This window comes from Bactrocera tryoni, unplaced genomic scaffold, assembly GCF_016617805.1.
Source record: "Bactrocera tryoni isolate S06 unplaced genomic scaffold, CSIRO_BtryS06_freeze2 scaffold_25, whole genome shotgun sequence".
NCBI lineage: Eukaryota > Metazoa > Arthropoda > Insecta > Diptera > Tephritidae > Bactrocera > Bactrocera tryoni.
This window is the reverse complement of record NW_024395977.1, coordinates 27,243,884-27,257,219: the sequence shown is the minus strand read 5'-3', so window position 1 is coordinate 27,257,219 and position 13,336 is coordinate 27,243,884. Positions and strand designations below refer to the sequence as shown.

The window sequence follows — 13,336 nt, the reverse complement described above, 5'->3', positions numbered from 1 at the left end:
ACCTTTCATCGACTTTTTTTTTGTGGACCTGTGTTATTCTTAAAATGGATTTAGCATCGCCTGTCTAAGCTTTTTTTGTATAAACAACTAAAAAGTTTTTAAAAACATTTACGATTATAAAATAAATACTGTAAAATATGTAATTCAACTTATATTTCTATCCTTACCTTGAATATATATGCAAATCGGACTCTCTCTATGCTATATTCAGCTTGAAGAGCAATATTGCGGAAGGCAGTGCGAGCGAAATTATGAGAATCGTTGTTTTCTGTAATAAGAACAACACATAACCGTTTTCGAGGTTGACTCCACTCAGCTGGGCATACTCCTGAAATATTTCAAATGAAAATATGTGATAATTAACAGATATATACAAATATTTAATATTAAGAAGTAAGGAAAGGCTAATTTCGGCTATAATCTAACATTTAACCATTAACCATTATAAATACACTTGCGGTCAATAAAAACGCACTACCACTTTTGTAGACTATCTGGAGCTTTTTACCACATCTATAGCAGATGGAATTGATTGGAATTACAAAAAAAAAACAAGAAGATAGGATTATTCCTGAATTTCAGTCATATTCTTATATCACTCATTCACCGACATTTCCAATCGAAAGTAAACTACCGTTAGCGGGGTCTAAATATTCGGTACCAAGGGGCTTCATCAGTTTTTATTGGATTTAAACAATTTTTGGTCATATGGTGGTACAAACTAAAGACATTATTAGTGCAAAGTTTTGTCCCGTTACATTAATTATTTTTTCATTTGTGTACTGGAAATTGAACGAAAGTAAGGGTGGTGGTTGCCCGATTTCGTCCATTTTCATAAACTAACATAAGAATGTAAAAAAATGCCACGTTCTAAATGTTTTCGAAATCGGTAGGTCGGATCCCGATGTATGGGATTTCACCAAAAAGTGGGCGGTGCCACGCCCATCGTCCAATTTCCATACCAGCTCCCTTAAAGCCCTCTCATACCATCTGGATGGAAAAATTTAATTTCTCTGGCATATTCAGTTATTCATTTATCGTGCTTTTAGTAGTTTTTAACAGTACCGTTATTTGAGTAGTGAGCGGGGTTATCCTCCGATTTCATGCGTTTTTCTTTCTTTCGGTAGAAGTTTGTACTCACCAAATTTGATTCTTGTAACTGTGGCTTCGGAGATATGTAGACGGCGGGGCCATGCCCACTTTTACAAAAAAAAAATTCCCGATCCTCTGTACCAAATTACAGCTTTATATCTTAATGGCGATATGTGGGCTTTGCAGTGGTCCGATTACGACCATCTACGAACTCGAAATTTTTTTGATCTAAGAAACCTCTATGCTAAATTACATCGAGATATCTCAATTTTTACTCAAGCTAAAGCCCAAATCCGGACGGACAGGACAGTCATCCGGATTTCAACTTTTCTCGTCATCTTGATCATTTATTTATATAAACTGATATCTCTCTCGATTAGTTTTAGGTGATATACTATATACAACCGTTAGGTGAACAAACCTATAATATTAGCAACTGGTTGCAAGAGTATAAAAATTAAAGCAGCACGACTTTTTTGGGCTTCATTGTTCTCAAAACCCGCAAGGGCAAGACGAAATATCTCCGGTCATCAAACAAACATTCGTCGCACTTGCGACTAGGCTCCCACGCCACTCTTGACAGTCATAACTTCGAAGTCGTAGATAATTTCGTCTGACTTGGAACCAGTTTTAGCAGCAACAACAACTTTAGCATCGAAATCCAACGCAGAATAACTCTTGCTAACAGATGCTACTTCGGACTATGTAGGCAATTGCGAAGTAAAGTTCTGTTTCAACGAACAAATATCAAACTTTATAAGTCACTCATTCTTCCGTCCCGCTATATGGTTCAGAAGCATGGACAATAAAAACTTCAAATGAGTCAACGTGACAAGTTTTTGAAAGAAGGGTTCTGCGGAAGATTTATGGTCATTTGCGTACTGCCAACATTGGATATCGCATTCAATGGAATGATGAGTTGTAGAAGATACACGACGACATTGATATAGTTAAGCGAATTAAGGAAAGCTACGCTGGCTAGGTCATGTCGTCCGAAAGGATAAAAACGTTCCAGCTCTGAAAGTGTTCGACGTAGTACCCGCCGGGGGAAGCAGAAGAAGAAGAAGACCCCTACTCAGTTGGAAAGACCAGGTGAAGAAGGACCACTATACTTGTGATCTCCACATTAGCGCCAAACAGCGAAGAGGAAGAAGGACTGGCGCGCTGTTGTAAACTCGGCAATAACTGCGTAAACGTTGTTTATGCCAATAAAGAAGAAGGTACGACTTGTTCCTCTAATGACGTCAAATACATATATCAAAATGTCGTCTAAATAGATCACGCGGATTGTATTAATATAATCAAGCAAAATTTCGTTCATCATCCTTTGAAGTGATGCCGGGACACTTCCCAAGTTAGACGTGCGTACGCTCCGAGCTCCTAGCATTGTTGCAGTGAAGATACGCACCTGCCTCTAAGCAACAAAATACGCTCAACAAGCAGCCGAACGATTTTTTACTGGACTTGCACTCCTGCTCTCTGAGAGCACTCGTCAACAACTTGGTATAAGGGAACTGTGGGACGGCAGTTTAAACTCCTTACGTACAGCTGCAACCGAAACCATTGGTTTTTGGGAAATACAAAGAACAGCTGGTACGACGAGCAGTGCCGTGTTACAGCAGAGAGAAAACAAACTGCCTACCTCGCAACGTTACGATCGACCACAACACGTGCACGATGGGAGAGATACCGAGAGTTGCAGAGCGAAGCGAGGCGAGTGACTGATACCCAGAGCATACAAAGATTATGGAGGGAACACTTCTCCAGCCTACTGAAAGGCAGTGAAAGCATAACGCCAGGAGAAGGCGAACCTGATTCCTCAATCGGTGACGATAGAGCAGATGTTCCATTGCCCGAACATGAAGAAGTTCGAATATCTATTACCCGTCTGAAGAACAACAAGGCGACGGGGCCGATGGATTGCCGGTCGAGGGACTCAAACACGGCGGCGAAGAACTGATAAGGAGCATGCATCAACTTCTTTGTAAAATATGGTCGGATAAAAGCATGTACAACGATTGGAATTTAAGTGTGCTCTGCCCAATTCACAAAAAAGGAGAGCCCACAATCTGCGCCAACTACCATGAGATAGGTCTCCTAAACGTTATATCGAGCTTATTGTGTGCAGGATTAAAGCCCACAGTCAACAATTGGATTGGATCTTATCAGTGTGGCTTTAGACATGGAAAATCATCAACCCACCAGACATTCACTCTGCGCCAAATTTTGGAAAAGACCTGTGAAAAGAGAATCGACACACACCTCTTCGTTGATTTCAAATATGTTTTTGACAGCACGAAAAGGAGCTGCCTTTATGCCGCGATGTCTGAATTTGGTATCCGCGCAAAACTAATACGGCTGTGTACGCTGACGTTGAGCAATACCAATAGCTCCTAGATATCAAAAGATGTTTTAGACAAGGCGACTCTCTATCGTGTGACTTTTTCAATCTGCTGCTGGAGAAACTAATTCGAGCTGCAGAACTTAATCAATAAGGTGCAATCTTTTATGAGTGTACAGCTGCTGATGTATGCTTATGATATTGATATCTTTCGCTTTAATAACCACGCCGTTCGTTCTGCTTTCTCCAAAATGGAGAAGGCAGCGAAGCAAATGGGTATGGTATTGAACGAGGGGAAGACAAAATATCTCCGGGTATAAGCAGAAGAAGAGGAAGACCTTCACTCCATTGGAAAGACCAGGTGGAGAAGATCTTAACTTTGCTTGGTATCTCCAATTGGCGCCACGTTGCAAAAGAAGAAGCGACTGGTGCGTTGTTGTTAACTCGGCTATGATCGCTTAAGCGGTGTCTACGCCAGTAAAGAAGAATAAGAAAATTTGTTTATTATTTCCAATTTTTTATCCTCGTGGTAATTAACTATTGGAAATTTTAACATTTTGGTTTATATATTTCTTCTGAATTTATTTTATTGTGTTCTTAGTTTATTTTGAATGTATTGCAGACCTAGTTTTAAGTATAAATGTATCTGTTTGCTGTAAACTGTTTTTTTATTAGTAAGATTTTGAGTTTTATCATTTTGATTATGCCATCGAAATCGGAATTTCATTCTACTTCTAGTATTTCAATTTTTATATGAGGCATATTGAACTCTTTGAAAAGTGGAATGGTTATATTAGTATTTAACAATGTTTTTGATTTTTTTTTTATAAAATTTTCCTAATTAATGATGTACCTGCTCCGGAATCGATAAGTAGTTCAATTGGCTTTGACTGAGTTTTAACTATTATGTAGGGAAGATATGTATTGCTGGTATATGAAATTTGATTATAATTCGTTGTTCGTTATTATAGAAATTTGTGTTTGAAAATTGTCGATTAAAGTTTCTTGAATTTTTTAGTGCATGTGAATGTGTATCTGTCCTCGAGTTATTAATATATATATGTCGATGTAATAGTAGTACAACTTTGGTCAAAGCGTTTATCAAAATTGTTTCCTCTGACTGAATTTACGATATGAGATAGAGTACACTGTGACAAAAAGGCACCCGGAAATTGTAATTAAATTTCCGGGTAAATATAATTTTGGATTTGGCCTATGTTGGGTCACCTAACGTTACACCCTATTAGTTATTAAGTTATTTTAAGTTTAGTCACTCATACTATATAAGAGCACAGACTCTATTGTACTAACAAACTAAGGTATTATAAATTGTACGTGCATAATGCTTACACATAACTCATTTGTATATACACACGTATGCATGTCTACATATGTTCGCATCAACAACAGCGAGAGTTTTTGTCACTCCTTTTGTGTGACTCTTTCGCATGTGCAAGCATATGGACATCCATCGAAAATATTACCATAAGCCTAATCATTATATTTTTTACATTAAATAATATAGTCTACTGCTGACCACCAAGACGACAAGTTTTCATTTTCTCGTTCTTCCTTCAATTTAATTACACAGCCCAATTTCTCAGTTTAATCATTGTTGTTTCGTTGAACTAATAGCATTGACAGACGGCAGCGTTAAACCAGATTAATTGCATTTTTCGGGATTAATTCAGGAGTTACCACAGCTAACTCCGTTGCTGAATCCCAAAATAACTCTCAAAATTTTAGGGAGTTTGTGAGATTTTCGTTGGCAACATTGTTAAAAATGGCCAATTTTCATCTATTGTGAATGAAATACAAGCAACCCTGACAGCTGTTTATCAAATTCTCAATATAATTCCAATAAAACTTCTATGTTATAATGCATTTTTAAAAATAATGTGTTGATATGCTTTTGTAATAAAAAATGGTTTGGTCAAAATTGGTCGGCTAACAACCGTAATGTTTATCTTCTATCAATTTTCATTGAAATTATTATAAAAAGGACAATGAGCTGTTTATGAGAGTTTCAAACTCGCATAGCTGCCATCTGTCACCTACAAATTTGGATCTGATTAAGTGCGCAGTTAATCCGGATTAACGCTGCCGTCTGTCAAGGCTATAACGCGGTTGGGAAAAACTCTTCCTGATCCTACATTTTTTGGCGCCCAACGTGGGGCTAGTGTTTTAAATTGATTTAGAAGTTGCAATTAAATTATATAAAAGTGAAATTTAATTTAGTAAAAAAATTTTGTTCCCGGCTATCTAACATAAGTCTATCGTGATTCGTGCTCTTGGTGGTCATCATAAGGCTCACGCATAATAATCATCATCATCATTATCGCTGGAAGATTACATCGTTGTACAACGTAGTTGGACATTTCTTCGCAATAAGTTGCAGAGGCTTGGATAAAGGTCATTGTAGTCCATACAAAATACAGTAATACCTTACTGTTAGACCTAAATCAGTTACACACCGCTGCTCTGCACTGCTCAGAATTGAACGCCGTCGCTTCTGCCAATTCTGCCATCGTTGCTGTTCGCGGCCACTGCGAACGTCTGTCGTCTCTGCTACTCTCGCACTGCACTGCAAATAAATACTTGATTCGCTGTCGCTGCTACTGCTCGCTGCTCCTGTTCGCTATTTAGCTATCAATATCGCTGATACGCTAATACGTCGCTTGCATGTGATCACGCATCACATTGCATCGCTGCCGCTGCACTTGCAATTCTTTCGTCGCTCTTATTTGGTCACACCATCGCTATCGCTTACTCGCATTTCGCTGCAGCTCTCAAGATTCGTTTATACCCAACGAACCATTCGAACGGGATTCTAGATTCAAGGCAATCTAATCGCAAGTATAAAACTGTTTATATTATACACATTCGTCGTTATATCGCAAACTTTATATCGTTTTCTAACAAACGTACAATTTATTTTTGGAATTTTTTCGTAAATTGTTGAACATTTTAAACATGTCTTTAGAAGAGCTCAAACAACAACGGGCTAATATTAAGAAAAATATTTCTCGTATAAAAAACATTGTCGAGGCCAGTCTACGGCCAGGTGCTTTCAGCAGCCGAATACAAATGCCGACTTGGTATTCTGGAATCATATTTCAAAAATGTGTTGTCTACACAGACAGAAATTGAAAGGATAGATAATGACGATTGGGGTCGCATGGATCTTGAAGAGCTGTATATAACCACAAAGTTAATTATTCAGTCTCAAGTTACCGAGGATTCCAACACCACACCCTTAGGCACCACTTGCGTAATGCAGGCAGGATCGAAGCTGCCCAAACTCAAACTTCCTACATTCAACGGCAAGTACTCTGAATATCAAAACTTCATAACTTCCTTTCACCAAATTATTGATCGAGAATATAGCTTATCTAACATAGAGAAATTGAATCATCTACGCAACTGTCTCAATAGACCGGCATTAGAAACTATTGACGCCTTTCAAGTTTTCAATGAAAACTATTTGAAGGCATTAGAGAGACTCAAAACTCGATATGACAACCCAACTCTCATATTTTTAGAAAATGTTTCTTCTTTATTTGAGCTTTCGTCTATTTCTAAGCCTAATGGCGGTCAGTTGAGAAGTTTAATTGATAAGGCATCTGCAATTTACGGCTCGTTATTGTCATTGGGAACTGAAAGCCAAATTTCACAAGCTATGCTTATTTATTTAGTTTAACAGTAGGCAGATAAAGAAACCAATCGTAAATGGAAAGAGTCTCTGGACTTTAAAACTTTGCCGAGCTGGGAAAATTGCACCCACATTTTGGAGAGACATTGCCAATACCTCGACTCAATTGATAACGCTCACACCGTTGGATTTGTACACCAAAGCTCTACCAACACGCATAAAGCAAAACCTTTACGTAAAGGCTATTTGTTTTCTTGTTTCAGCTCATTTTGTTCGGTGTGTTCCAGCAACAATCATAAAATACACAACTGCGACCGTTTTTAGGCACTTAGTGTGTCACAACGCTTTGACCATGCAAAAAAGATGTGTCTCTGTATTAACTGCTTATCAAGAGGACATCAGTTATCGAACTGCGTATCAACGCATAAGTGTAAGATTTGTTGTCGTCAACACCATACTTTGTTACATCGAAGGAATACGCCAGATTCGTCAAATTCTACTTCGACATCCGCTGTTCATACACATATGAACAATTCGTCATCGTTTGACAACATCATACTCGCCACAGCAGAGGTTCTAGTGCGCGACGTTTCCGGAAACTATCATCTTGGCCGAGCTTTGTTGGATTCTTGCTCACAAGTTAATTTCATACCTGAAGAATTTTCACAAAAACTGATGCTTCCACGTAGCAAACACAACATAGAGATTGAAAGTATTGGTAAGTCCTCTACCAATATCAAGTATAAAACTTCTACAAATATTAAGTCGCAAATAACAAGCTTGGAGTTACCTCTAGATTTTTGCATTACTTCGCACATCGCCTATCATCCAGAACCAGAGATAGATACATCTACTTGGCATATTCCTCCAAACATTGTACTCGCTGATCATCAATTTAATAAATCGAGAAAACGTTATTAAGATGGGTCGTTTCGGGACGCTATCGAGCAAACATTAACGCGCTTAATGCCAAGTGCTTGTTTGCTTGTGAGGAGTCCATAGGTTTAAAATTGGAAAAACTGTGGCAAATTGAAGAAATTGCAACAAAGCCGAATGTGTGGACACTTGGAACAGCACAGCTGCGAAAAGCTATATAATTACACCGTTTCTCGAAATCCCAACGGCAGGATCATAGTGAACATACCGTTCAAAGAAGACACTTCTTGCTTCGGTGAATCTTATAATACAGCTTTGCGACGATTTAATGCGCTAGAACGCCGATTGCAACAGTCACCTATGCTCAAGAAAGAATAAGTAGCCTTCATGGATGAATATAAGAGTCTAGGCCACATGGAAGCACTGCCCAATCCAAATTTGGAGGAACCTCACTACTATATCCCTCATCACTGCTTTTTGAAACCAAATAGCACTACAACGAAATAGAGAGTTGTATTCGATGCATCTTGTCGAACAACTACGCAAAAATCGATAAATGACATTCAAATGGTTGGAACTACAATTCAAAGCGAACTTGTAATTACCTTGCTTCGTTTTCGTTTACATCGCTTCGCTCTTACTGCAGACATCGTTAAAATGTATAGGCAGATACTAATCAATGAGGATCATCGGAGGTTCTAATACATTTTGTGGCGGAGTTCGCCTCAAAAGAATATTCAGACATTTCAGCTCAAAACTGTCACCTACGGAATGGGAGCCGCACCCTATCTTGCTGTACGTTGTCTACACTACCTCGCGGATCAATATCTGTCGCAATTTGTCGTTGGGTCAGATGTCGTCAAGTCATCATTCTACGTCGACGATCTGCTGTGTGGAGCTGACTCACTTGCAAAGCTATCAAGGATAAAACATGAGGTAACATAGTTGCTAAAATTAGGTGAATTTGAGCTGTCAAAATGGCATTCCAACCACCAAGGTTTCAGAGTCGAACACACTGACAAGGATTTAAATTTTGATACTTCTGTCACCAGTGCTCTTGGCCTTAAATGGGATCAAATTAACGATCATTTTATGTTTTCATTTCTACCAAAGCAGCCAATAAATGGAACCATCACTAAAAGGACAATTCTATCCATCGCCTCATCGCTCTTTGACCCGCTAGCACTACTAGCACCAATAATCGTTACCGCTAAAATTCTACTTCAGGAGCTGTGGTTGCTGAAAATAGAATGGGATGAATCAGTCCCACAAAACATCGCATCGGTATGGCAAACATTTGTCAACAAACTCTCGGATTTACATACCTTCTGTTAGAATACCAAGGTATTGTTTATCTGCTAACATGAAGTCTTTAAAAATACGTACACGGATTTTGTGATTCTTTGATACGTGCTTACTTCTTCTTCTTAATTGGCGTAGACACCGCTTACGCGATTATAGCCGAGTTAACAACAGCGCGCCAGTCGTTTCTTCTTTTCGCTACGTGGCGCCAATTGGATATTCCAAGCGAAGCCAGGTCCTTCCAACGGAGTGGAGGTCTTCCTCTTCCTCTGCTTCCCCCGGCGGGTACTGCGTCGAATACTTTCAGAGCTGGAGTGTTTTCATCCATCCGGACAACATGACCTAGCCAGCGTAGCCGCTGTCTTTTAATTCGCTGAACTATGTCAATGTCGTCATATATCTCGTACAGCTCATCGTTCCATCGGATGCGATATTCGCCGTGGCCAATGCGCTTACGTGCTTACGGCTGCGGAATATATACACGCATAGTTGACAATGTTGGTAATGTTAGCGTTCGTCTTTTTACGGCAAAATCACGAGTGGCACCAACTAAACGACAGTCACTCCCGAAATTGGAACTTTGCGGTGCACAACTACTTGCTCGACTTTTTGCAAAAATTGAGTCTACACTTTCTAATTACAATTTCGATACGTTTCTTTGGACAGATTCGCAAATTGTTCTTCACTGGCTTCAAATGCATTCGAGTACATTTTCAACCTTTGTTGGGAATAGAGTATCGGAGATTCAGGATTTGACTGCGGATGCTTGTTGGAGACATGTGCCAACGAAAAGCAATCCAGCAGACATTGTTTCCAGAGGAAGCACATCATTAGAACTCACAACATCAATTTGGTTTAACGGTCCTGAGTTCCTATACGAAGATGAAAGAAAATGGCCTAGTGGAAAAAGTAATGACGTTGACTTGGAAATTGTCAATGCAGAAATGCGTAAATCAGTATTTAACATAATAATAAACAATAATTATCTTCTTGAAGCGCTTGACAGGTACAGTACTCATACTCGTGAAGTGCGGATTGTCTCATGGATGCTACGTTTTTACACTAGACTTAAAAAAGATAACACGGAAATGGTGGATGAACCACTTACTCCTGATGAACTACATCGCGCTTTGGTATGAATTGTTTGGAACGTTCAACAACAGCATTACGCTGCAGACATTCGATTGTTGCAGCGAAATTCAATGAAAAATGGTTTACTATGAAATTTGAATCCGTTCTTGGAAACAACTCAAGGATTTGAACTACTGAAGGTTGGAGGGAGACTTGAACTGGCCAATCTTCCAAAAAGCCAGAAACATCCTATTCTACTACCAAGTAAATGTGGATTTGTTCGATATCTACATATTAAAAACTACCATGCCGGACCTAAAGCGCTGATGGCTTTAATTCGTTTACAATTCCGGATTGTCAATGCTCGTGATCTCACTAGACGTATTGTCTCAGTAGTGCGTTGATTTTTTACAATGGATAAAATATCGAACAAAGAATTTGTCTAAAACTTTGTATTTCTAACCAAATCGTGTTGGGAATCATGCCTCGTTCTCGACGAACTTCGACGTCTTCAACTGATGAAAATAATAAAAAAAGCGAAGGATATGATGCTTGAAAATCGTCAAGTGTTAGAGTGATGACAAGAGAGTTCGATATCTCTCACGAATCTGTTCCGATAAAGCTGATTTTTTTAAAAATGGTACGATACTTAACCGAAATTAAAGCCAAAAACGCAATAAATACTTTCGATCAACCACCGTATTGACCAGATTTGGCTCCTTGTGGGTACTTTTTTGTAACAATGTGCATTGAAATTTGTTTTCCAAACTATTGAAATAGGCAAACTACGTGCCTTTTAAATTTCGGAATTCAAGAACAAAAACCAATTATAATAATCGAAAATCGCTTTATCGTGAAGAGTGATTCGTTTTCGGTGGTTAATTTTTCTGATTTGTTGATAGGCAACTGGCAGGGGAACAAATGGTTGCATACCACTCATATTTTACAGTTCGGTTTTGTTCTAGTGGTATGGTTCCAAAACAATGCACCCATTTGCTTGGAAGTGCTTCGTGGAACATCCCTACAGTCGACTGCTGTTTACATTCGAGATCATATGCGTAAATCCACGATTCATCTACTGTAACGATGTCAGACGTGTTTCGAAGCACCGCTATCTTATTTTGTTAACAAATCTCTCGACCAATCGTTTTTTTTGAGCGATTGACAAAATGTGTGAGATCCAAAGTGAACAAATTTTTATTTGCAGCCAAATGTTCATGCAATATTGAATATGTACCAGTCCCACCAAAGGCCATAGTTGTCTCAATCTTTGATAGGTTACATGATGATCCTGCAATATCAGTTTACGCCCAGCCTCAATAGATTCCGGAATAAAATTGTCAGCTTCCAGACAAACTATGTATTATTGACTACGAATAAAGCTGAGTAACTTTAGCTGATTTCAACGTAATATAGTATTTCATTTGTGATATTTATATGTAGCCGTGGCAATTTTAATGGAGTCAACCATTAAAACATTGAGGATAGTGGAATCATTTGATTTACATTAGTAACAAATTATTTAACGATGATATTCTAAACAAATTGGACTTTTGGTGTGATTCACCGGGTCAACTTAACCTAACCTTAATAATACTCGTACGTTCCCAATTGAAGTAGCTATTAGTCTTCGAAATTATTAAATGCTGAATTTCATAACATCCTTTATATTTATTTAAAAATTTTGATTTATATTGTGATTTTCTACTCATATTTTAGTTTTATTTAATTGAACTAGATACGTGAAACGCATGAAGCTACATAAGTATGCTGTTGACAAGTTTCAAATGCATATAATTTGCATATTCATTTTTTATGCCGCGATTTTTATTTAAGTTTAATTTTTACTACTCACGCATGTCTACAGCACATAACCTTTACGCATAGTTAATATTTATTTGTATACCCAGCTAATATCAGCATTCCTTCAGTATCAAGGAGCATTTATAATAATATGAATACTGTTATCATTGGTACATCCCCATAGTTGCGCACCATATGACCATACCAGCTTGATTATTTGTTTATAAATTTAATTGTTTATATTATTTTATATGCCTTTTCCAACAATTAATCTAGCATCGAGCGTGATGCCAAGATATTTAGCTGTATTTACATATGGTATGCAGACATCTGGAATACTTATAGGTTGATAAGTGATTTTTTTGTTTGTGAAATTTACATGAACCGATTTGCCACCGCTTAGTTTTATTCTCCATTTTTTAGTCCAACTTACTACAGAGTTGATTGCTGTTTCAGGTTTAGCGCAGCTTTTTCTGCTGTTGTTGACTGTCTTCTACGTAAGTATATTATTGCGGTGTCATCAGCAAAAGTGGCAGCCATACTGTTTGTGCTAACGGTAAGTCTCTTGTACACAGAATATATAAAAGTGGACTCAAGGTACTTCCCTGAGGAGCTCCTGCTTCAGATTCTTTTAGTTTGGAGAATTCATTTCCTTCTTTTACACGGAAAAATTTCACGGTGATATAGGATTCTAAAAGAGCACTATACTCAATCGGAAGACATGTATTTAGTTTTTGCATAAGTCCTTCGTGCCATACCTTGTCAAACGCTTGTGCAACGTCAAGGAATAAAGCTGAGTATACGTTGCCCTCCTCCAGCGATTTTTCTATTCTGATGTTATTCTGTGAATTTGTTCTATTGTTGAATGCTTGTTTCTAAAACCGAACTGATGCGATGGGTTTCAGCTAGGTGTTTTGCAAATGCATTAGCTTTATCACAATCACTTCTAGCCCATGTATTGGAAGCAATTTTTTGTGGTACAACGTGGCTTGTATGACGTTTCAGATACTTTGGATAGTTGAGATAAATATTTATTAATTGACTCATTCTTAATATGACTGATTTGTCGTTTTAATTCAGCTGTTGTCTTAATAAGGTTGGTTTTGTCGAGTGGTGAGCGGGTTTGTTGCCATTTCGTAACTTTCTTTTCTTAATTAGGAGGATTTTTATTTCTTTAGGGTAATTTGAACCTATAATTT

The 13,336-nt window shown here is 38.1% G+C and overlaps 1 protein-coding gene across 1 annotated transcript in view; it reads right to left on the bottom strand.

Annotated features, from left to right (window-relative positions):
- LOC120780835 (dnaJ homolog subfamily C member 16) overlaps positions 1–443 on the bottom strand; it is a 148,765-nt gene extending 148,322 nt beyond the window's left edge. Inside the window, exons 1-2 of the mRNA XM_040113077.1 lie at positions 434–443; positions 168–328 (exon numbers count right to left, since the gene is read on the bottom strand). Of these exons, the coding sequence (XP_039969011.1) occupies positions 168–328; positions 434–443 (171 nt within the window). The remainder of the gene's footprint in view (positions 1–167; positions 329–433) is intronic.
- Between the last annotated feature and the right edge of the window lie 12,893 nt (positions 444–13,336).